At 41.0% G+C, this 22,321-nt stretch overlaps 1 protein-coding gene across 1 annotated transcript in view; it reads left to right on the top strand.

The window, feature by feature from the left end:
• The window catches only part of ITCH (itchy E3 ubiquitin protein ligase), an 88,732-nt gene that overhangs the window by 22,434 nt on the left and 43,977 nt on the right, over positions 1-22,321 (top strand). Inside the window, exons 5-10 of the mRNA XM_084775767.1 lie at positions 2,138-2,262; positions 3,754-3,891; positions 14,715-14,760; positions 16,411-16,568; positions 18,844-19,039; positions 22,091-22,186. Coding sequence (XP_084631893.1) covers positions 2,138-2,262; positions 3,754-3,891; positions 14,715-14,760; positions 16,411-16,568; positions 18,844-19,039; positions 22,091-22,186 — 759 coding nt within the window. The remainder of the gene's footprint in view (positions 1-2,137; positions 2,263-3,753; positions 3,892-14,714; positions 14,761-16,410; positions 16,569-18,843; positions 19,040-22,090; positions 22,187-22,321) is intronic.

The following is a 22,321-nucleotide window of genomic DNA, read 5'->3' as shown; positions in this document are numbered from 1 at the left end:
CATCTAATATCCTTTATAATCTCTCTCCTATAATAGTTGTTTTTTTACTATTTGCTAATATTAAGATACTAGACTTGTATAATTTACATGCATATGCATGTATGCTAATAATTCTTATCTGCAGTATAAGTTCAAAAAAATTAGATAGTGCAGGGGCTGGAGAGATGGCTCAGAGCTTAAGAGCACTGGCTCCTATTCCAAAGGTCTTGAGTTCAATTCCCAGCAAACACATGGTGTCTCACAACCATCTATAATGAGATCTGGTGCCCTCTTCTGGCCTGCAGGCAGAACACTGCATACATAATAAATACATCTTTTAAAAAATTAGAGCTCAGTTTGAGCACTTACTGACGAATTATCAGATGTTGGTAGTACAACCTGAGACTTTGAACACTCATTGAAAGGGACTGTAATTTTAAAAATTAAGACAAAAAGCATATTTGCCAATGAGTAGATTTTTATTTAGTCTGTTATTTGAGACAGGGGCTCTCTGTGTTACCTTGCCTATCCTGGACTCACTTTGTAGACCAAGTTGGCCTCGAGCTCACAGAGATCTGCCTGCCTCTGCCTCCTGAGTGCTGGGATTACAGGCGTACACCGTTGCTCCCAGCTTGCCAATGAGTAGATCTTAAAATTATGTACACATATGATTTGGGGAGCACATATTTATTAAAATGTAGATCAGAATGTAACTGGTTTTTACAGTTATAATACAGATGTTATTTTTATTACTTGATATTTACAACTGTTGATTTTTTTCACAGAAAGAAATAAACTAATGACTAGAAAAATAGATGTTCTTTTAAGTGCCAAGATGAGAAACTATAAGCTTTTCTCTTCAGCAAATTTTGATTATGTTTATTCCTAGTAAATATCGAAACAAAGTGATATGCCTATAATGTGACTGTCTGAAGTTTTAGGAGCATTTTGATATGTCTAATGGTAATTTTAAGAAAATGATTTTAAAATATAAATGCATATGATCCTAGTGTGTAGAAGGCAGCGTAGGAGAGCCACGTCAGATTTCAGGCCAGCCTATTCTACAAGTGAGTTCTAGGCCAGCCAGGATTGTGTATGTAGGACCCTGTTGCAAAAGACATAAAAGATAAAAATAAAATTGAATTAAGAATAATTTACTGAAGATCATCTTGAGATTTTGTTTGCAGAATTGTCCAATTCTCCTAATTTCTGTTGCCTTGGAAACACCATTATAGAGCAATTCTTTATTGTGTATTTTTGCCACATGTGAGGTATGTGCTTCTGTTTTGAGACAGGCTCTCATTGTGTTGTCCAGGCTTGCACATCTGTATGTGACGGTTGTCCTGGTGACTTTGCCTTGGTCAGCATGAGCTTGATGTATCTGATATGGTTTTCAAATGAATGATGGCCTGTGGCACTTACGGTGTGTAACAGTAGACTCTAGCTCAGACTGCAGCCAGCTTACTAGCTGCATGACTTGGCAGCTTGCTCACCCTCTTTGAGGGACATCATTTTTAATTCCCACTAATATGCATATTGTGGGAATTAATGAAACCACCTCAAGTTCAGAGAAATGCATTGCATAAGTAAGGATTTAATTTGTATATTCATTACTTCAAAACATGCATTTTAAAATTGATACATAAAATTTTGTATCTTTATGGGGCATATTGTGTTGTTTCAGTAAATCTACTCCTTTAACAGTTTGTTTCTTTATAAGCAGTTTTATTTTGTTTCGTGTGTGTATGTGTGTGTGTGTGTGTGTGTGTGTGTGTGTGTGTGTGAGATTTTACAGTCCAGTTGCATTCAAATACAGTGTTCATGAGATTTGAGAACCTTGACCACGTGGTTGAACAGTACAGTTTAAGAGCACAGCGAGGGCCTGGCCACATAGTGCAGCAAGCAGAGGCGCGAGACAACGTGTGTTAGATCTCTGAGACCCGTACGGCGGGAGGAGAGCCAGCTCCTGCCAGTTGTCCTCTGACCGCCACACCCAACTTAACGATGGATGAATGAATAAGTAAATAAATGTAATTCGTTTTAATTAAGAAAAAGAGGTACAATAGAAACATTTTAGATATTAAAGCTTGATTGTAACTTAAGATTCTCATTGTGATATTTGATAAAAAATAATATTTCCCTCCTTTTTTACTTTCAGTATCGTTACCCCTACAAGTAAATTATATTTTCGTGTGTGGAGTCACCAGACCCTGAAATCTGATGTTTTGTTGGGAACTGCTGGATTAGATATTTATGAAACATTAAAGTCAAACAATATGAAACGTATGTATGTGAGAGTAACAGAAAATGTACTTTGCTTTTATGTTAAACATGTCGTACAACTCACATCATTGTTTGTCCTTAAATTTAAATGGTTATTGGGCTGGTGGTAGTGACCCTGGTTGTAGCACTGGGAAGCAGAGGCGGATGTATCTCTATGAACTCAAGGCCAGACTGATTTATATGTTGAGTTCCAGGCCAGCCAGAACTACATTGTGAGACCAAAAATAGATCACAGCAAAACAGGACAATTACAACAAATATTTATGTGCTTATAAGGAATGAGAGAAAACTCTTAAAACTGTCCATATTCTCATTAACCTTGGTTTGTTTATTCATCTTAGATAAACAATTTTAGTAAATACTTCTTTAGTAAATAAATACATTTTTATAGGAAAAGATTTAAAGCAGAGATGAAGGAAAAAAATACTTCAGAGAGGCAAATGTTATGGTAGGATTCTGTTCTGTTAGGCTTAGGTAGATTTCTCAGTGTTTTTCTTTCTTTTTTTTTTTTGGTTTTTTTTTTTTTTTTTTGGTTTTTTGGTTTTTTGAGACAGGGTTTCTCTGTGTAGCCCTGGCTGTCCTAGACTCGCTTTGTAGACCTGGCTGGCCTTAAACTCACAGTGATCCGCCTGCCTCTGCCTCCCGAGTGCTAGGATTAAAGGCGTGCGCCACCACACCTGGCTTCAGTGTTTAGTTCTAATGCTTAATTTTGAAATTTCCTTATTATAGGTGGTTATGGTTTTATTTTCATTTATAAAATCATAACTCGTTTTAGTTAGCATATCATATTTTAAATGTGAATTATTTTTCTATCCCTTAACATAATCTTTTTGGAAAAGATTTATTTATTATTATGTATACAGTATTGTGCCTACATCTATACCTGTAGGCCAGAAAAGGGGATCATATCCCATTACAGGTAGTTTTGAACCGCCATGAGGTTGCTGGGAATTGAACTCAGGACCTTTGGAAAAACAGGTGGCACTCTTAACTATTGAGCCATCTATTCAGCCTCCTAATCTTTTTTTTTTTAATGTCCCTAAAAGGTTAATTGCTAGCAAAGTAGCACATAGAAAACCTAATGAGATTTTTTTTTAATTATTTTTTTAAGGTCATGTCCATAGCCCCTTAACATAATCTTAAGGACTTTTTTACTTATTTAGGTCTTACAATATACAATCCAGTCTTAAATTATGTTTTCATTCAATGTAACCCAAGTTTATATTGCTAAATGATCTTTGTTTTCATGCTGATTTGATTTATACTATGGCCTTATAAGTGTGGAATAAATATAATACATGATTCAGATATTTAATATTTTATGTTATATTATATTGTATTAAATGCTATATTACATATAGGTGAAGTTCATTCTCTTTTTAAAAAGTAGTATTCTGGTCTCAAAAATCCTTAAACCTTTGTCTAGTAGAACAGTTTACACATAATTGAAAGAGTGATATTTTTTAAATATAATTTTTGTTCTGTTTTTAGTTGAAGAAGTAGTTATGACTTTGCAGCTTGTAGGTGACAAAGAGCCAACAGAGACGATGGGAGATTTGTCAGTCTGCCTGGATGGGCTGCAAGTAGAGGCTGACATTGTTACTAATGGTGAAACTTCCTGCTCAGAAAGTAAGTGGTCACTTTTCACCCTCCTTTTTTGAAGACAATATTATATTGCGTATACTAGGCTGGTTGCTCTCCCTCTCTCCTCTCTGTAGAGGAATGTTAATTCAGAACATGGCTGTTCTGGCAAGAGATCACATCCAAAGCTTTTTAAGGTCTGTGCGATCTGGCTGGAATACAAACACGCCTTTAATCCAGCAGACCGAGGCAAGCAGATCTGAGTTCAAGGCCAGCCTGGTATAGCAAGTATCAGGTAAAGAAAGCTTAGGTCCAGGAATGGTGGCACGTGCCTTTAATCCCAAATGAGGGTAAAGTTAGTTTGTAGGAGGAAGCACCCATGTTTGAAAGTGATGTCTAACTGAGTGGCAGAAAAGGTGACAGATCAGAGAAGATTTGACAGAATAGGATATGCCCAACTCTGACGAGAGGAGAGAAGAAAGGGAAGCTACTTAAGAGGCAGTTTTATAAGGATAGTAACAGAGAGATGGGCTGCAGAAGGAAAACTTAGGTGAAGATGAAAGAGCCAGAAAATGAGAAGAAGCCAGAAGATTAGAGCAGATGGCTGAGTTAGTCTGAGGCCAAGCAGAGCAATTCCTTGTGAGAGAGAAGCCAGACTGAATGTCAGCCAGGAACTTTTACCCCACACCCTCCCTTCCCCCTTTCTTAGAGGGCAGGGTGGAGGTGTGAGAGAGGCGGGTGGGGGTGGGGGGTGTAGGGGGGGGTGTTGTGGGTGGTGGTGGTGGTCATTCACCTGTGCTTGCACCAGTGGACCCAGAAGTTGACATCAGGATGTCTCCTCAATCACTATCTGCCTTAGCAATAAAAGATTATTTTATTTTTAATGATTTGTATGCATATGTGTGACTGTGTGGGTGTAGGTCACGTGTGTGGGCTCCCCTGGACAATCTCATGGAGCTCGAGTTAGGTTGTGAACTGCCTGATATAAACACTGGGAGTCTAATTCTGGGCCTCACCAGAGCCGCATGTCTTAGCCAGCCTGCCTGCTCTCCAGCCCCCTCTGTGTGTTGCTTTGGGACAGCACTGCTCGTGGTCCTCTAGTCTGTGTAGGCTGTCTAGCCAGAGAGCCCGGAACCTCCTGTCTCCACCCTTCTGCTCAGCGCTGGGATTACGCATGTGCTCCCTCCCAGGCTCCTATGTGGGCGCTTGGGGTCTGAACTCAGGTCTTCATGATTATACAGCAGGCGCATGGCCTCCCCAGCACCAGGCTGGACTTGAGCTTTCCCATCTTCTTGCCTCAGCCTTCCAAGTGCCGCATCATAGGTAGACATAGGCCCTCATGCCCAGTTCAGTTACTGCTCTGTGGTTAAGGCCTGTTACAATTCTTCTGACAAAAATAGCTAGTGTGGTATTTGTATTTTTTGTTATTGCTGTTTTTTTTTCAGAAAAAAAAAATGTTTATTTTCTTTTTAAAAAGGCATTGGTCTAGGAGCATAGCTTAGTGGTAGAGTGCTTACCTAGCATGTGTGAGGCCCTAAATTCAGTTGCCAGTATCATAATAAAGTAATTAATAAAAAAGGCCTTGATTGTTTAATTTTTTGTTGCAGTGTTTCTATAAATTTTAAAAAATATCTGCAAGTTAAAAAGCTGGCTATGGTGGCGCACGCCTTTAATCCCAGCACTCAGGAGGCAGAGGCAGGTGGATCTCTGTGAGTTCGAGGCCAGCCTGGTCTACAGAGTGAGTCCAGGACAGCCAAGGCTACACAGAGAAACCCTGTCTCGAAAAACAATCAAACAAACAAAAGATGAATAAATAAAAGTTGAATCACAGTTGGCCTGTGGCTACTGAGCTGATTGATAAAGTTGCTATCTAATACAATGCTGTTCATACAGCTAATACGGTGACTTTGAAGCTCCACCCCCTGCACTGCCAATGGTGGACGTAAGGGCTGAGTTTAAGTGACTTCGGTCCTTGGTAGTAGTAGACAGTAGGAGCTGGGGTCCACTAGCCAGTTGTCCTCGCCTTCTGTGAGCCACACTTACGGGCTGTCTGTTGTGGCATTATCTGTGTGCTGGGACATTTTACAGTTTGTAGGATATACTGGTTTGAGTTAAAGAGGAATTAACCACAATAAAGAAGTTTCTAGTGACACCTGACCATCTGACAGTGATTTTAGTAAAAGCTTCTTTCCACTATATTCTTTTTTCTGGTTTTTTGAGACAGAGTCTCTCTGTGTAGCCTTGGCTGTCCTGGACTCACTTTGTAGACCAGGCTGGCCTTGAACTCACATCCATCCGCCTGCCTCTGCCTCCCGAGTGCCGGGATTAAAGGCGTGCGCCATTACGCCCGGTGACTCCAGTATGTTCTTAACAGATATTTCTCTCACTTAGTAATATGCTAAACTTATTTCTCAATTTCTAAATTTTTAATCCTCTTCTTGCTTCTCCTCTCTTCTCTATTTTTTCCTTCCTTCCCTTTTTTTTTTTCCCCCCTGGACAGGGCTTTCCTATGCATCTCTGACTATCCTGGAACTCATTATATAGACCAGGCTTCAGACTCAGAGATTCCCCTGCCTCTGCCTCCCAATTGCTGGGATTAATGGCAGCGTGTGTTGTCACGCCCGTCTCTACTTTTGCTTTTCACACAGATTTCCAAGGCCCTATGACATAAAACTGTTCCAGTGTTTGCTCTGACAAGACGTGTTGCTTAGTAAGCAGTCTGGGCGTCAGCTGCTGTTGCTCCGAGGCTCTGCAGGAGGACTTCCTGTTTACCTCGGGGCTATGTTTCATAGCAGGAACTTGATAATACTTCAAAGAATTTTCCAAACTGATTTTTTAACTGAGCCATCTTGTGTCCCTCCTCCACTTTTAAAAAAGAAATTACAAAGTAGAAGAAGCATTTAGAAATGGTTATACCCCTTCAGATTAGAATATCAATTAAATGTTCTTCACAGGAAATGTGTAATAGTTACATTTTCAGACACATATACATAAAAGAGAAAATACTGATAAATCATGTTCTTAAACTACACTAACCCTGATGATTTATAGTTTCATGTTTGTAGGTTTATTTTCTTAATAGCTAGCACTTTAATGCAGAGGTTATGCTAAACTCTAAGCTGCTAATATACTTAGAGATTTACATTTATATATCATTTTTTTTTCAGTCAAGTGGGAAAATAATTTAACGTTACTTTTTTGAGATAGAGGTTTTAATTGGAAGAGATTTTAATGGTTTAGAATTGAATTGACCAGATATAACAGCTGCTATTTGTTGACTGCTTACTATAAAATAAGTGTAGGTGTATAAAGATTTTTTTTAAAGGTTTTTTCAATTTTATTAAAAGTTTAAAATAAATGAAAAAAAAAATGACCACGAGGGGAAAAAATACCCTCAAACTTTATATAGAATTAAACCTGTGCTAGGCAAGCATTAAACCGTTGAGCCACATACTCAGTCTGACAGTTTCATTATTTGGGGGAGGGGCAACATTAAGACAGTCCCAAACTATAGTCCAGGCTGACTTGGAAATCAAGGTAATCTTCTTGCCTCAGCCTTCTGAATGTTGAGATTATAGGTGTGAGCCACCAAGGCTGGCTTAGGATTTATTGTTGCTGCTGTTAATTAGAGAGAGAGAGAGAGAGAGACACAGACAGACAGACACGCACACTTTTGAGAAAGGGTCTCACTGTATGACTTTGGCTGTCTTTGGACTTTTTCTGTACCTTCTGTTGGTCTGGAATTTGAAGCAGTCTCTGTGTGTGTGTGTGTGTGTGTGTGTGTGTGTGTGTGTGTGTGTGTGTGCGCGCGTGCGCGCGCGCGCCTCTCTCTTTCTCTCTCTCTGTCTCTCTCTCTGTCTCCCTCTCTCTCTCTCTCTCTCTCTCTCTCTCCCCGCGCTTGCGCAGGTTTCTCTGTGTAACAAACATGGCTGTCCTGGACTACCTTTGTAGACCAGGTAGCCTCAAACTCACAGAGGCCTGCTGTCTCTGTTTCCCATGCCACCACGCTCAGCTAGCAGTCTTCTTTTTAAAGAAAAAAGTTTTTGTTACATTTAATTATTTATTTGTGTGTGTGTATGCCTTCACATACCACAGCACCAATGTGGAGCTCCAAGGACAACTTGCAAGAAGTATTATATTTGAACAATGTCATTGCATTTGTTTGTATTTTTCCTTTTATATCATACCGTATCTTTTTTGTAGTAATAATAAGCTTTCTGATTTTTTTTTTCTTCCTTGAGGCAGGGTTTCTCTGTAGTCTTGGCTGTCCTGGATTCAATTTGTAGACAAAGCTGGTCTTGAACTCACAGAGATCTGCCTGCCTCTCCTGTTTGTTTTGTTTATTCAGATAGCATCTCATGTAGGCCAGGCTGGCTTCAAAATCACACTATATAGCTAAGGTTGGATTGAACTGCTCCTCCTCCTCCTGCCTCCACTCCCTAAGTGCTGGGGTTGTGGGTGTTTGCTACCACATTCAACTTTTTCTTGAGCTATATGCAATATCAATATTATTTTTAAACTTTTTTGTTTGCTTGTTTTTGTTTTTGAGATAGGGTTTCCCTGTGTAACAGCTCTGGCTGTCCTGGACTCTCTTTGCAGGCTAGGTTGGCCTCAGACTCACAAAGATCTGCCTGCCTGTGCTTCCTGAGTGCTGGGATTAAAGGCGTGCGCTATCATGCCCAGTTCTATTTTTTGAACTTTATCCATATTGTTATATCTGATCTCATGTATTTTTTTTTCCCGTTTTATAAAAATCTGTTAGGTAAATGTGCTGGAGTTTTATGTCAAATTATAGTTCATTTTTTTAAGTTTTTACTGTTACAAACAATGATGTAGTGTATATTTTGAAAATACTGATAAACTCTCATGCAGATCATAATCTCGACAGTAGAATTGTCAGGATTTAATAGCAAACAGAGTGAAATGTTATGTTCTCTTACAGCTTATAATATTTATTGTTTCTTCAAATATGCTCCCTTTTATTGTTTTGGGGTTTTCAAATTGAGGTGAAATTTATATATCATGTACTCACCATTGTGGAGGGTATGTTCAGCATCTCTGTGATTTAAAAACTGGAACCATAGAATAGTATCCTGCTTTCTCCTTTATCCATCCCCTGGAAATTAGTCAACTGTTTCCTGTCTCAAATTGTATATTATGGGGTTATATCATTTATAGTGTTTACTTTTCTCATGAATATTGGCAGAATGTTTATCATAAACAATTTAAAGGAGCAATTACTTATTTTGGCTCCTAGTTTCAGAAGTATGTGTTCATCACAAGACAGAATAGAATAACCCACATTATGGGAGCTAGGACTTAAAGAAAAGGAATATAGGAAAGGACTAAGGAAACACATTATCCCAAGGAGACTTCTGCCTGTGGCCTACCTCCTTCATCCAGGCCCCATTTTCTGCTTCCCGCCTCTTGATAAGGCAGCATACTGCATTTCCATTAAGTCAGATGAACTCGTCATCTTTGGAAATGCCTCAGAGATATGCTTTACTAACCTAGGCTGGCCTGTCTTTTTCTTTCTTTCTCTCTTTCCTTCCTTTTCTGTCTTTTTCCTCTAGGTGTTTCTTTCTCTTTTGAGGGGGGCGGGGTTTCAAGACAGGGTTTCTCTGTGTAGCCTTGGCTGTCCTGGACTTAATTTATAGACTAGGCTGGCCTCAAACTCAGAGTGATCCACCTGCCTCTGACTCCCGAGTGCTGGGATTAAAGGCATGCGCCACTACTGCCCGGCCTCTCTAGGCATTTCTTAATCAAGTTAAATTGATAATGAAAGTTAACCACTATATCATATTAAATTATAACTGAATGTTCGGGAGTGAGTGTGATGTGTATGTACGCCTGTGCAAGTGTGTCTAGCTGTGCATACGGCAGTCAGAAGACGGTGACATTTGCCCTCTATGACTCTGCCTTGTTCCTGTGCGGCAACGCCTTCTGCTACACTTGGAGCTCCAGCAATCCCCACACTGAGTCCTGTCTCCTCCCCTCTCAGTGCTGTGGTTATAGGCATGTGCTGGATCACGTGTGCTTTTTATGTGAATGTTAGGCTCTGAGCAGTGGTCCATTTGTTTGCACAGCATTCACTTGAGTGCACAGCAAGCCGTCTTCTCTGAGCCCCACAGTTGACTTGTAGTGTGTGCCAGCAGGTTTCTGAAGCTGAGTAATACTCCGATGTCTATGTACCCTACAACTTTCTGTCTTCTGATGGGCATTTAGCTTATTTTTCTTTTAACTATTATGAATTATAACTATGCTGTTAACTTTCAGGAAATTTTTCACTGGCATTTTTGTATCTCAGGTATATACTCACGAGTGTAATTGTTGATGCTATGTTGTTAGTTTTCCATTCTGGCTTTGTGTGGCGATGTTAAAAGATTTGTTTAGTTTTGAGATGGGTCTGATGTAGCACAAGTCTCATCCTCACTGTGTAACTGAGGGTTGCCTTGGACTTCTGGTCCTCTGCTTTCACCTCCCAAATGCTGGGATCAAGGTGTATGTGCTACCATGCTTAGGCATGTGCCAGGGATGCTAGGCATGAGTCCAGGGCTGCTGGCATTCAGGGCAAGCACCTGAGCTCCACTGCCAGCCCCTGTCTTTTGTTTTTTTGGGATAGGTTCTCTATAAGTAGTCTTCCTAGTCAGCATCCTGCCTTTGATTCTCAAGTACTGGTATTTCAGCCATGTGCTACCTTGCCCAGTACATTTTTCTTGTAATCATGATTTTCCTTCTATATTTTCCATTTAATAATTCCCCTATCTAAAACCTTTGGGTATATAAATGAATTTAAAAAATATTTTTGGTGTTTTGAAAGTCTTGATAGATAATACTGGCTGGCCTGGAGCTCACTGTGTAGACTACAGGCTGGCCTCAAGTTTGCAGCAGTTTTCTTGAGTCTGCCTCTGAGTGCTGGATGCTAAAGTTACAGGTTTTCATCACCTTGTTGACTTAGAAATGATTTCTCTTACCCTCATTGGGGCTCATTTGGATTTTTATTTAATGTTCTTTGATTGCGAATTTCTATTTTATCTTAGTCTATCAGAATTTTTAAAAGCCTAATTTGAGAATTCTTTGATTTGGAAAAAATGTCCTTTGCTTTAGCTAGTGCCAGGGTTTGCTGCAACTAAAAACAATTTTATCTCCTTCCTGGGGTCCCCATCCTAATGTGCAGCGTCTGGTTCAGTACCCCCAGCCTTGCTGCTGGCCTGGTTCTGATCCACCTCAGAGCTGGTGACTGCCACAAGATACGTGTTTTAAAACTACGCTCTGCTTCTATTCTCATAAGTCAGATCAAGTTTTTGTTTGTCCTTGAGATTGCTAGACAGCCAAGGAATAGGAAGTATGTTAATTGTTTTAGGAACTGGCTATTTTGTGGTGGGAGGGCTCTTTTACTTTATCTCACTGAGGTGGAATCTTTGTAGATCATCCAGAGTGTCCTGTGGGTATACCGTGTGCACTTAGAATTTTGTTAAGTTTTTCTTGTCATCCTGATCATCTCCAAGAAACTTTCTTATTTGTGTGTGTGTGTGTGTGTGTTGTGCATGTGCATGTATGCACATGCATGTGTGTGTGCTGCAGTGGATATGAAAAGATAAGAAGACAATTTTTGGAGTTTTTTTCACCTTCTACTAGGTAATGCAGGGTGTCTTCTTGTGACTGCTGTGTTGTACGCTGCAGGCAGCTGGCCTGAGAGATTCTAGGCACCTTGTCTGCCTCCCGTCTCCTCTAGGAGTGCTGGAGTACGGATGCACAGCAGTGTGTCTTGACTTCTCATGCAGATCCCAGACACTGACCTCAGGTCATGAGGTTTGCCTGGCAAGGGTTTTTACTTGCTGAACTACCTCCCCCGGCCACCACCACACCAGTGGCTTTTTAACTTATGGGAGAAAAGCAATACCTGCTTGATTTAGTACTTACTGCTACATATGTGTCCCATATATCAATCATTTAAAGAAACCATTGTTTCATTTTATTTGAGACAGTTTCACACTGGAGCTCAGACTGTCTTATAATTTATTATGTGTCCCAGATTGACTTTGAGTTCATGGCAGTCTCTTGGTGAGATAACATGCAAACTTTTTATGTTTTGGTTTTGTTTGTTTATTTGTTTAAGATGGGGTTCCTCTGTGTAGTCCTGGTTGTCCTGGACTCACTTTGCAGATCAGGCTGTCCTTGAACTCACAGAGATCCTCCTGTCTGTGCCTCTCGAGTGTTGGGATTATAGGCGTGCGCCACTGCACCTGGTTACATGCCAACTATTACACTTGGTGTATCTTAGTTTGAGTTTCCATTGCTGTGAAGAGACACCATGCTCATGGCAACCATTATAAAGGAGAACATTTAACTGGGGATGGCTCACAGTTTCAGAGGTTTAGTCCCTTGTCGTCATGGTGGGAAACATGGCAACAGGCAGGCAGACACGGTGCAGTAGGATCTGAGAGAGTCTACGTCTTGACCCACAGGCAGCAGCAGGAGACTGTGAGCCATACTGGGCATAGCTTGAATAGATGTATAACCTCAAAGCCAGCCCCCACAGTGACATACTCCCTCCAACAAGGCCACACCTGCTTCAACAAGGCCACACCTCCTACTAGTGCTATTCCCTATGGGCCAAGCATTCAAACACATGAGTCTATGTGGGCTATTTGTCTTCAAACCACCACATGGTATATGGAGTGCTGGGGGGTTCAGCATTTTAGCATGTTAAGCATGCATCTCCTAAGTGAACTACATATCCAACCCCAGTATGGTATTGGTTTGGTTTTTTTTTTTTTTTAATTATAAAAACTCTTTAATCAAGCTTGTGACTTGTAACAGATTTGCCAGATAAAGTGGTCAGATTCCAATGTATTGAAACATAAATCCATAAATACAACACCTAGTATAGGAAAAACCATCATAACAAATTAATACTTCCCCTGTAACAGCCATGAACTGATCTTGGACACTTCTTCAGTGTAGCAGATGTGGCCTGCTGGATACGGAGCACAGCTGTGGGGCCGCGCACATATGAGAGGGCTATGGTATTGTTGTCTTGACTCAAGAAGCAAAGCTTTCTTTCTGTCAGATATCAGAGAATAAGGACAGCTGTGTAAAGCCTGACGCTGCAGAGTGGCTCACAGCCTTGTTCTTTGGCTTCTTGGATAATGGCTGCTAGAATAGTAAGCTGTGAGGCTCTGGCTGTTAGCTCACCATTCCTGACTCTGCTGAACGCCAAGATCTTTTCAGTCAGACTCAGATAGCAAATGGGTTCTAGAGACCAGCATGGCTGTGTCCTTGGGTGGGCTGACATGCTGGTACTTGAACCCCTCAGATATATCTGTCCACATGGTGAATTTACTGCTCTGCTGGAAGTCACTCAGCCCTCCCTGGAAGTCTGCCAACTCCCAGAGAACTCTCAGTAGCACACTGTGTTATGTTTTTAGAAACCACTTTAATAAATTATTAAGGTACATTTTATATATCATCAGATTTACCATTTCAGATGTATAGTTAATGGTTTTTCATAAAATCCTTACCGTCTTTATTATGTGTGTCTGTATGTATGCAGGCGTATGAGTATGGTGAGACTATGGATGTTAGAGGCCAACTTTTGCGAGTCCACTCTCTCCTTCCATGAGACGGGTTCTAGGGATCAAACTCGACCTGTCAGGTTTGGCAGCAGTCACCTTTGCTTGTCATCTTACCAGCCCACACTTTGTGTGTGTGTGTGTGTGTGTGTGATTTGTCTACAGTGTTCTGCCAGCATGCATGCTTGCGCTCCAGAAGAGGGCACCAGATCTTGTTAAAGATGGTTGGGAGCCACCATGTCGTCGCTGGGAATTGAACTCAGGACCTCTGAAAGAGCAAGTGCAGTCAATGCTCTTAATCTCTGAGCCATCTCTCCAGTCCCAACTTAGCATATTTTTTAAGTAACATTTTTTGTTTGTTTGTTTTTAATATTGTGGATTTTTAATTACAAAGAAATTCCACATTCTATCCATCTCACTATCTCATTTTTGAGTGTATATTTTATGACTTCTACCACCCTTGCTAGCTGTGGCATGGTATGCTGGGGGTCAGTATCTCTGTAATGAGTTCATGTATGGTGCACTGCTAGTTTACTATTAGAACCATGACTGTATCTTGGGAGTTTTGTTCTTTTGCAAAACTGTTCAACTCGAGTTCTTAGGCAGTTTTCAGTTTTCCTCCTCTATCTCCATAGTCTGAGCAGCCACCCTTTCAGCCTAGTACACAGTCCTGGCAGTCCCCAGAGTCTTTCCTGTGAATAAAGCTGGAAGAGGGCATGAACGTTATGGCATTCATTTCAGCCTCTGTGAAACTTACTTGGTTTTGTTTTTTCAGACAGAATCTTATTCCTTCTCAGAGAGTGTTTTGTGTCTTTCATTTCTTTGATTCTTCCCAGTTCCTTTATCTAAAGAAAGTTATTATTGGCCTTGTTATTTCAGAGTTGTTTTATATTGACTGTCCTGCTGCTCTTTAGTAATTTTCTCCCGTATTTCAGATAAAGAAAATGGTTAAAAACTGTGTATGAAGGTGCACAACTCCAGTCCTCACGAGGCTGAGGCAGGAACATGAAGGGTTCAGTGCCAGCTTGTTGAGTTAGAGTCAAAAATATATCTGAAAAACAAACAAACAAACAAACCAGTAATGTATCGTAACTAGCCTCTCACTGAATAATGGTGTGCATTTGTATAGAAGTATTTGAACACCATTGTATTTTCCCTTTAAAATTCATGTTTGGATTTATATTTGTTACTAGAAAGGCTCAATAGTTTAATAAAAGGCTTTCCTTTTTTTCTTTTAGTTTAAATTGAAAACTGTTCTCTTGAATCTCATTTTGTTTACATTTATTGATGTTAAAGGTGCTTCACAGAATGATGAAGGCTGCAGACCCAAAGATGAAACAAGGTGAGAGCTCACCCACTGCTTAGCACAGAATGCAGAAATAGACAAGAAGGAGCTAACCAGTATTACTTCATTTAAACTGCAGTTTTAGGGGGCTAGAAAGTTGGCTCAGGAGATCTGATGTCATATTCTGGCTTTCACAGACACTCACATGAACAAACACACACATGCACATGAAAGCGCACATGTGCGCACGCACACACACACACACACACACACACTTAATAATTACCAATTTTCAGGTTCAGATTGATAAATTATGAGCCAAGTGTTCTCACTTACCTATGTGATTCCAGCATTTGAGTGGCTAAGACAGGAGGCTAGCTATCAGTTTTAAGCTAGCTTTGGCTGCATAGGGTTGATTTGGGGTAGTAAATGAGAAACCCCATCTTTAAAAAAATCTTTAAGAAGTTGAGGGGTGTTACTACACACCTGCAATCCAGCATTTTGGAGAAGGAATAAGAAGATTAGTAATTCAAAACCACAGCAGGGGGCCGGAGAGATGGCTCAGTGGTAAGGAGTGCTTGCTGCTCTTCCAAAAGGAAGCTTTGCCAGCACCCATGTTGGGTGGCTCTCGAACTACCTGTGCAACTCCAGTTCCAGGGGATCCAACACCTCTCTGGGCTCTGTGGACACCCTCACAAATATGTGTATCTACACACAGAAACAAGTGCATACATATAAGTAATAAAATAAATCTTGAATTAAGTGGGAGAAGCAAAAAAGCAATATCACAGGTCATAAGAGAAAATCATCCAGAAAGAGGGCACGCCATTGCTTACTACATTGCTGTGGGAGAACAGATGAAGCAGAGGCCAGGTACGGGACATGCCTGGAATTCCAGTACTTGGGAGGTAGGGTCAGGAGGGTCAGGAGTTCAAAGGCCAACTTTGACTACTTCAGTTTAAGGCTGGCCTGTGCTATGTAAAGGGAAGTAGAGCAAAATATTACAGTTTGGAAGTTGGGCAGACTAGTACAACAAACGCCTACGTTACCTATCTACTGCTGGAATGTGTGGAAATTTTCATGGTAAAAATATTTTAAAGGGCTTGGATGTAACTCAGTGTTGGAACATCTGCCCAGCATGCCCAAAGCCATGGAGTCTATCCCCAGCAGGGAAGAACAAATAGCATACTGCTAAAATCTCCAGGAAACCAAAGCCCATAATGTGGTTCTGCAAAAGCCGCTAGACCTCTACCTTCTTTGAATCTCACTAATATTATTCTTACAAGTCTGCTCTTAGGTAGCTTCTTACTGAGAACAGTTATTTATGTTACTTATTTACAAAGCAATGAGAAGGTGGTTTTAATTTCATGTGGCATCTCTGGCCTTAAACTTTATTTGTACTCAAGGCTGGTCTTAAACCCTCCTGTTTCTGCTTCCTGAATGGTGTGTTTCTAGGCATATGTAACCCTGCCTGGCTAGAAAAGGTTTTTAACTTAGATGTAAGCCTAACATTAAAGCAGAGAGCCACTTTGGAAAAGGCCAGGACATAACCTAAGACATGAGTGCAGGCTTCTCGAGAGAGAATCATGAGAATGTCTCAGCAATAGCAATATATGATTTTGGTGCCTTGAAAGTTACGTTGTTTGAAGGTTCTCTGTAGGAATGGTTTAATACATGACATCATAAGGTGCTTTCCTTCTTATGCAGAGTGAGCACAAATGGATCAGATGATCCTGAGGTTGCAGCCTCGGGGGAAAACAAGAGAGCCAATGGGAACAATTCTCCATCCCTTTCAAATGGTGGCTTTAAGCCTTCTAGACCTCCTAGACCTTCAAGACCACCTCCACCCACACCACGAAGACCAGGTATACTGCGTTCCAGCCTACCGTGCTGTTTCGTAAATATGCTTTTGGTAAGAAGGGTTGATACAGTCTCCAGATGTTGCCCATCTTAGTCTCAAATGTTTGCTTCCTCAGCCTAGGATCAAAAGTGTGTACTACCACTACCATGCCTAGTACTTTAGAATAATGTTCTGTTTGAGAACTGATCATCAGGTAAATATAAGGGGAGTTTTTAGGTCACTGGTGTTTTATTTAAATAAAATCTTTTTTTTTTCTTTTTTGAAATAGGGTATCTCTGTAGCCTTGGCTGTCCTGGACTCACTTTGTAGACCAGGCTGGCCTCGAACTCACAGAGATCTGCCTGTCTCTGCCTTCCAAGTGCTGGGATTAAAGGTATGCGCTACCACACTCGGCCTTTTTTTTTTCCCCCTTTTTCAGGATTTCTCTGTATAGACTTGCCTGTCCTGGACTTGCTCTATAGACCAGGCTGGCCTGGAATGCACACTGATCCACCTGCCTCTGCCTCCTAAATGCTGGGATTAAAGGCTGTGTCACCACACCCATCTTTAAATAGTATTTTACTCTGTAGCCTCCAACCTAGTAATCCTGCTTTAGCCCTCTTATATACTGATATTGCAGATATGAGCCACCCTGTCTGGCTTCTGCTTTGTTTTTACATCTAAAAACTTGACCAAAGCCGGGCAGTGGTGGCACACGCCTTTAATCCCAGCACTCGGGAGGCAGAGGCAGGTGGTTCTCTGTGAGTTTGAGGCCAGCCTGGTCTACAAAGCGAGTCCAGGACAGTCAAGGCTACAGAGAAACCCTGTCTCAAAAACTTGACCAAGAATGTTCTTTTCATAGGCAGCTAAGAATTGGCTTTTCTTTAAGTTTTCTTTCCAGGAATGAAGTTACATGAGGTAGTGCTTTATTAAGAATGGAAATAACTCTAGGTGGTGGTGGCACACGCCTTTAGTCCTAGCACTCAGGAGACAGAGGGAGGTGGACCTTGAGCTTGAGACCTAGAGAGGGAGTTCTAGGACAGCCAGTGCTATACAGAGAAAGCCTGTCTTGGAAGAGAGAGAGGAAAAATAATATGTATCATATAAAGTATAAACAATACAATATAGTTAGATTGTGATTAATAATCGTATAGTTAAGAATTTGGTTGTGCCTGGTGTGGTGGCACACACCTTTAATCCCAGCACTTGGGAGGCAGAGGCAGGCATATTGCTGTGAGTTCGCGGCCAGCCTGGTCTACAAAGTGAGTTCTAGGGCTACAAGAGAAACCCTGTCTATAAAAACCAAAAAAATAATTAATAATAATGACAATAATATTTTTTGTTGCTTAGTCCATTTTATCTTTTAAAAAAACTGATTGAGGCAGGGCTTGAGGAAGTGACTCAGCAATTCAGAGCTTTTGCAGAGGAGCTCCGCTTGATTCCCAGCACCCCCTTGGTGGCTCACTACCATCCTCTTTTGACCTCTGCGGGCACCAACACACAAGTGGTGCACACAGACATACATGCAGGCTAAACACACAAAAAAATAAGTGAACAAATCTGGTAAAAATAGTTTTTAAGATTACCGGTAACTGATAATTAGCTTTAAAACAAAAAATATCCACTAAATGAACGTATTTCATGTAGTAACAATATGAACATTGTTTATATAGTAGCATTTAGACAGAATATCCATTTTCTGATTAGCCAGTAGTGACATCAGTATACTTACTACCAACATCAGAAATTAGTCTCAGATCCTTAAGAATCTAGAAAGTGGCACCCCTGGTTTCCTAGTCTAAAAGTTTTTACTGGGCTGGAAGTTGTAGCTCAGTAAAAGCATACTTGCCACTTGCCTATTGTATACAAAGCCCTTTCACCATGAAAGTCAACTAACCAAGTGGTGTTTTTATACAGTTATAAATTCATAATGAGATATATTGTATAGTTCAATGAGACCCATATATCCATAGCTTAGGATTTATTTCTCATTTGCTGCCTCTGCCTCCTGAGTGCTGGGAACCCAGGCGTGCACCACCACCACCACCACCTGTCTTGTCGTCTGCTTTTTAATTCAAGACAAGCTTTCTTTGTGTATCCCTGGATGTCCTGGAATTCACTCTGTAGGTCAGGCTGGCCTTGAAGTCACAGAGATCAACCTGCCTCTGCCTCCAGATTAAAGGCATTAAAGGTGTGCACCACCACTGCCCAGCCTACTTTTTAATTCTTAAATTAAAATTCTATGCTGGTTTTAGATTTCAAAAGCAAAGCATCTTCTGTTTTCTCCAAATCTTTTATAGCATCTGTCAATGGTTCACCATCTACCAATTCTGACAGTGATGGATCTAGTACAGGCTCTTTGCCACCAACAAATACAAATGTAAATACAAGTACATCTGAAGGAGCAACATCAGGATTAATAATCCCTCTTACTATATCTGGGGGCTCAGGCCCTAGGCCACTGAATCCTGTAAGTCAAGCTCCTCTACCGCCCGGGTAAGTAACTGTTAACATTGGTTTTCTTTAAGCCTTTGTGTGTACTTATTAATTTGAGAAAGATTGTATTGTATTCTTTCATAATTGTAATTGATTTTGGGGAGTCTAAACTCCAAGAAAGCTTACCATATTTTAAATACTACCGCTTCCTTTTGGAAAGTTGGGGAAAAAATTGACTTAGGTATGTTAGCACATGCCTGTAATCTCAGCATCTGGGAGTCTGAGGCAGAAGGATTGTTGTGAGTTCCAGGTCAGCTTGGGCTATACAGCAAGAGACTCTGCCCCCAAAACTTTTGTGTGTGTGTGTTTTGAGGCAGAGTGTTATATAGCTCCCAGTGACCTCAAACTCACTGTGTAGATGAAGACAGCCTTGAAGTACTGATCCTTCTGCCTCTACTTCCCAATTGTGGATTACAGGTGTGCACCATTACACCTGGAAAACAAAACAATTATTGAAGGACTCCCTCCACCACCATAGAAAGTTAACAAAAGCCAAGTAATAAAAGTTACATGACTAAGAGTGCTGCTTCTCTGAGGTAGGGAAAGTGAATACTCCTTTTAAATAATTTCTCATGATAAAAACCACCATAGCAATGTAATAATTTAAACTGATACGTTAGTTCCATAATCCCATTTTAATTTGTACTTAACTTTTTTAATTGGAGTGTGTGTGTGTGTGTGTGTGTGTGTGTGTGTGTGTGTGTGTGTGTGTCTGCTTGCCTTGTCTGTATGAGCATCACATATGGACAGTGCTGTAGAATAAAGGAGGACGTTGTGTCCTGGGACCCACTTAAATCCAACATAACTCAAACACCAGGTCAATGCAGATGACAAAAATTTATTGTAATCAAGTCTCTACTGATTGATCAGAACCGCAGAACAGACTCAGGAGCTGAACTGTGACCCTGAAAGGACATTGAACAGCATAGTTAAAGGATAAAACCATGGAACGACGAGGTCCAATCATAACTTGACATGAAGTTTCCATAAATCAGGACAGGACTAGGTCCCTGGGCCGGGGAACATGAGCTAGTTTGACCCAGCCAGCAAGATAGAGAAGTTGCCCTTGAAGTGTCTGGACTCTGACAGCTGTCTCCTTACAAATTGTCCTTGAGCTGTCTGGACTCAGACAGTGGTTTCCTTATAACAGAAGCTGTTTAGCTATGGGAAGGGCCCAGCTCCCCCAGGGCCTGGGACCTTGAACTTAGTTTTTCTTTATGATAAAATGATAGTGTTTAGAGTAAGTTTCGCTTGCTCATTCCCATCGATTGGAATGGCTGGTACTTGAGTTATAGGCAGTACTTGGCCATCTGATACAGATTCTGGGTCCTGAGCCAGGGTCCTCTGTAAGAATAGCAAGTGTTCTTAACCACTGAGCCATTTTCTCAACTCCTGTTTTTGACATTATATACCTTGTGACATTCAAATTAAGAGCTCAGTCAGAGCTAAGGGTATAGTTTAGTGGTAGGGGACTTGTCTATTATGTGTGAAGTTCCAAGTGTTAATTCAGTAACACACACACAAAACAAAGACTCATGTTCAGGGCTCAGAATGCCAGTCAGAGTTATTTGGCTGACTGTTAAATTAATAAATTCATGATGAACATCTTAGCTACTTACACAGATTATACTTGTGTTGGTAACTAGGACGTTTTTCTTTTGGAGCGCTTATGTGGTATCTTAGTTGCCTTTTCTCGCCGATGTGACTCATCAGAACCTGACAGAACCGCTGGGGGGAGAGATTTTGACTTGGTCTGTTGTGCTTGGACCTGGTTCCGTCACTGACAGATGAAAAGCAAAGAGCTTGAGTATAAGCTAGCCCTGTTACAGCGCTCAACGACTCAACCCGGCAAGCCACTTCTTAAGTAGAATCTGTGTCCCAAAGGTTCTACAAGCTTCCAAATAAGACCACTACCTGGAGCCAAAGTATTAAAAAACCAAACAAACCATGAGCAGGCAGGAGGTAAGGCAGTACAGTGGGCTGGGGATCGCAAGACAGGAGCAGATGATATGCAAGCCGTACTACATGACAAGTTACAGTAGAAGATCGTGCTTGGGAACAAGTGAGCAGAGCTGGAGAGACGGCCTTGGTGATCTCGCAGAGCACCCGGGGTCAGTTTCTAGTACCCACATGGTGGTTCACTCACCCAAAACCTCTAGGTTTCAGAGGATTCAGTGCCCTCTTCGGACTTTTGTGGGTACCAGGCATGCAGATGGTGCGCATGCATACATGCAGGCAAACACTGATACACATACAGTAAAATAAATCTAATAATAAGAATAAAAATAAAAGGTTTTAAGATCTGGAACAATGGCTCATCAGTTAGGAGCGCTGGCTACTCTTTCAGAGGACCTGGTTTTGAATCTAAGCACCAACGTGGCAGCTTACAGCTGTCTATAACTCCACTCTCAGGAGCCTTCTGCATTGCATGGGTACCAAACGCGTGGTATACAGACATCCACACAGCCAAAGCACCCGTACACATACGAATAAATAAGCAATGCTCTAAGAACAAGATGTGATGGTTTCCTGCAATTCTTTTCTCTTTGCCAACAAACCTGCCCAGAAGACTAGAGTACCTACAGTGGCCAGTCTGCACCTCTCTCCTGTAAAGTGCAAGGACACAGCTGATAAAGACTTACGCTTTGATTTCTGTTTTTCTAGCATGTTGCCCTTCAGTTAGCTTAGTTGTTCAGGGTTTGGAGCATTAGTGCTTTCTTTTCCTCTCAAGTTGTGAGTATACTCTGATCAGATTGAGAAGCCGTGGTCTTCTGGCTGGACTGACTGGCTTTGAAATGCATGTTATTTCCAGAACAAACATAACAGAGAAACCTCATTCACTGTGTGCGTGTGTGTGTCACTCCTGGGACTTTCCCTCTCTTTTTAGATGACACTTCTTGACTGTATTTTAATTCTGCTTTCTCCTGTATGGACTAACAGGCTCACTTTCCTCAGTTATGTAAGATGATCATTTAAAGGAAAACGTGTAGACAGGATTAAAAAGCCAAACAAAAACAAAATGTTCTTACTAGTTTTTGATTTGTATTTAAGGTGGGAGCAGAGAGTAGACCAGCATGGGCGTGTTTACTATGTAGACCATGTTGAAAAGCGGACAACATGGGATAGACCAGAACCTCTACCTCCTGGGTAAGTGTCTGAATTTAAAAACAATGTTTATCCAGAAGAACAAATTGTGTTTGTACCTCAGGTTCCCTAGAGGACCAACTCCGAGTCCGCTGAGGGGTTGTTGCTGTTGTTACTGTTTTGTGGAGATAGACTCAC

The sequence above is a fragment of the Acomys minous genome (genome assembly GCF_964271855.1).
Source record: "Acomys minous genome assembly, chromosome: 3".
NCBI classification, from domain to species: Eukaryota; Metazoa; Chordata; class Mammalia; order Rodentia; family Muridae; genus Acomys; species Acomys minous.
Note: the sequence above shows the minus strand (reverse complement) of the source record. Positions and strands in the feature narration are given on the sequence as shown.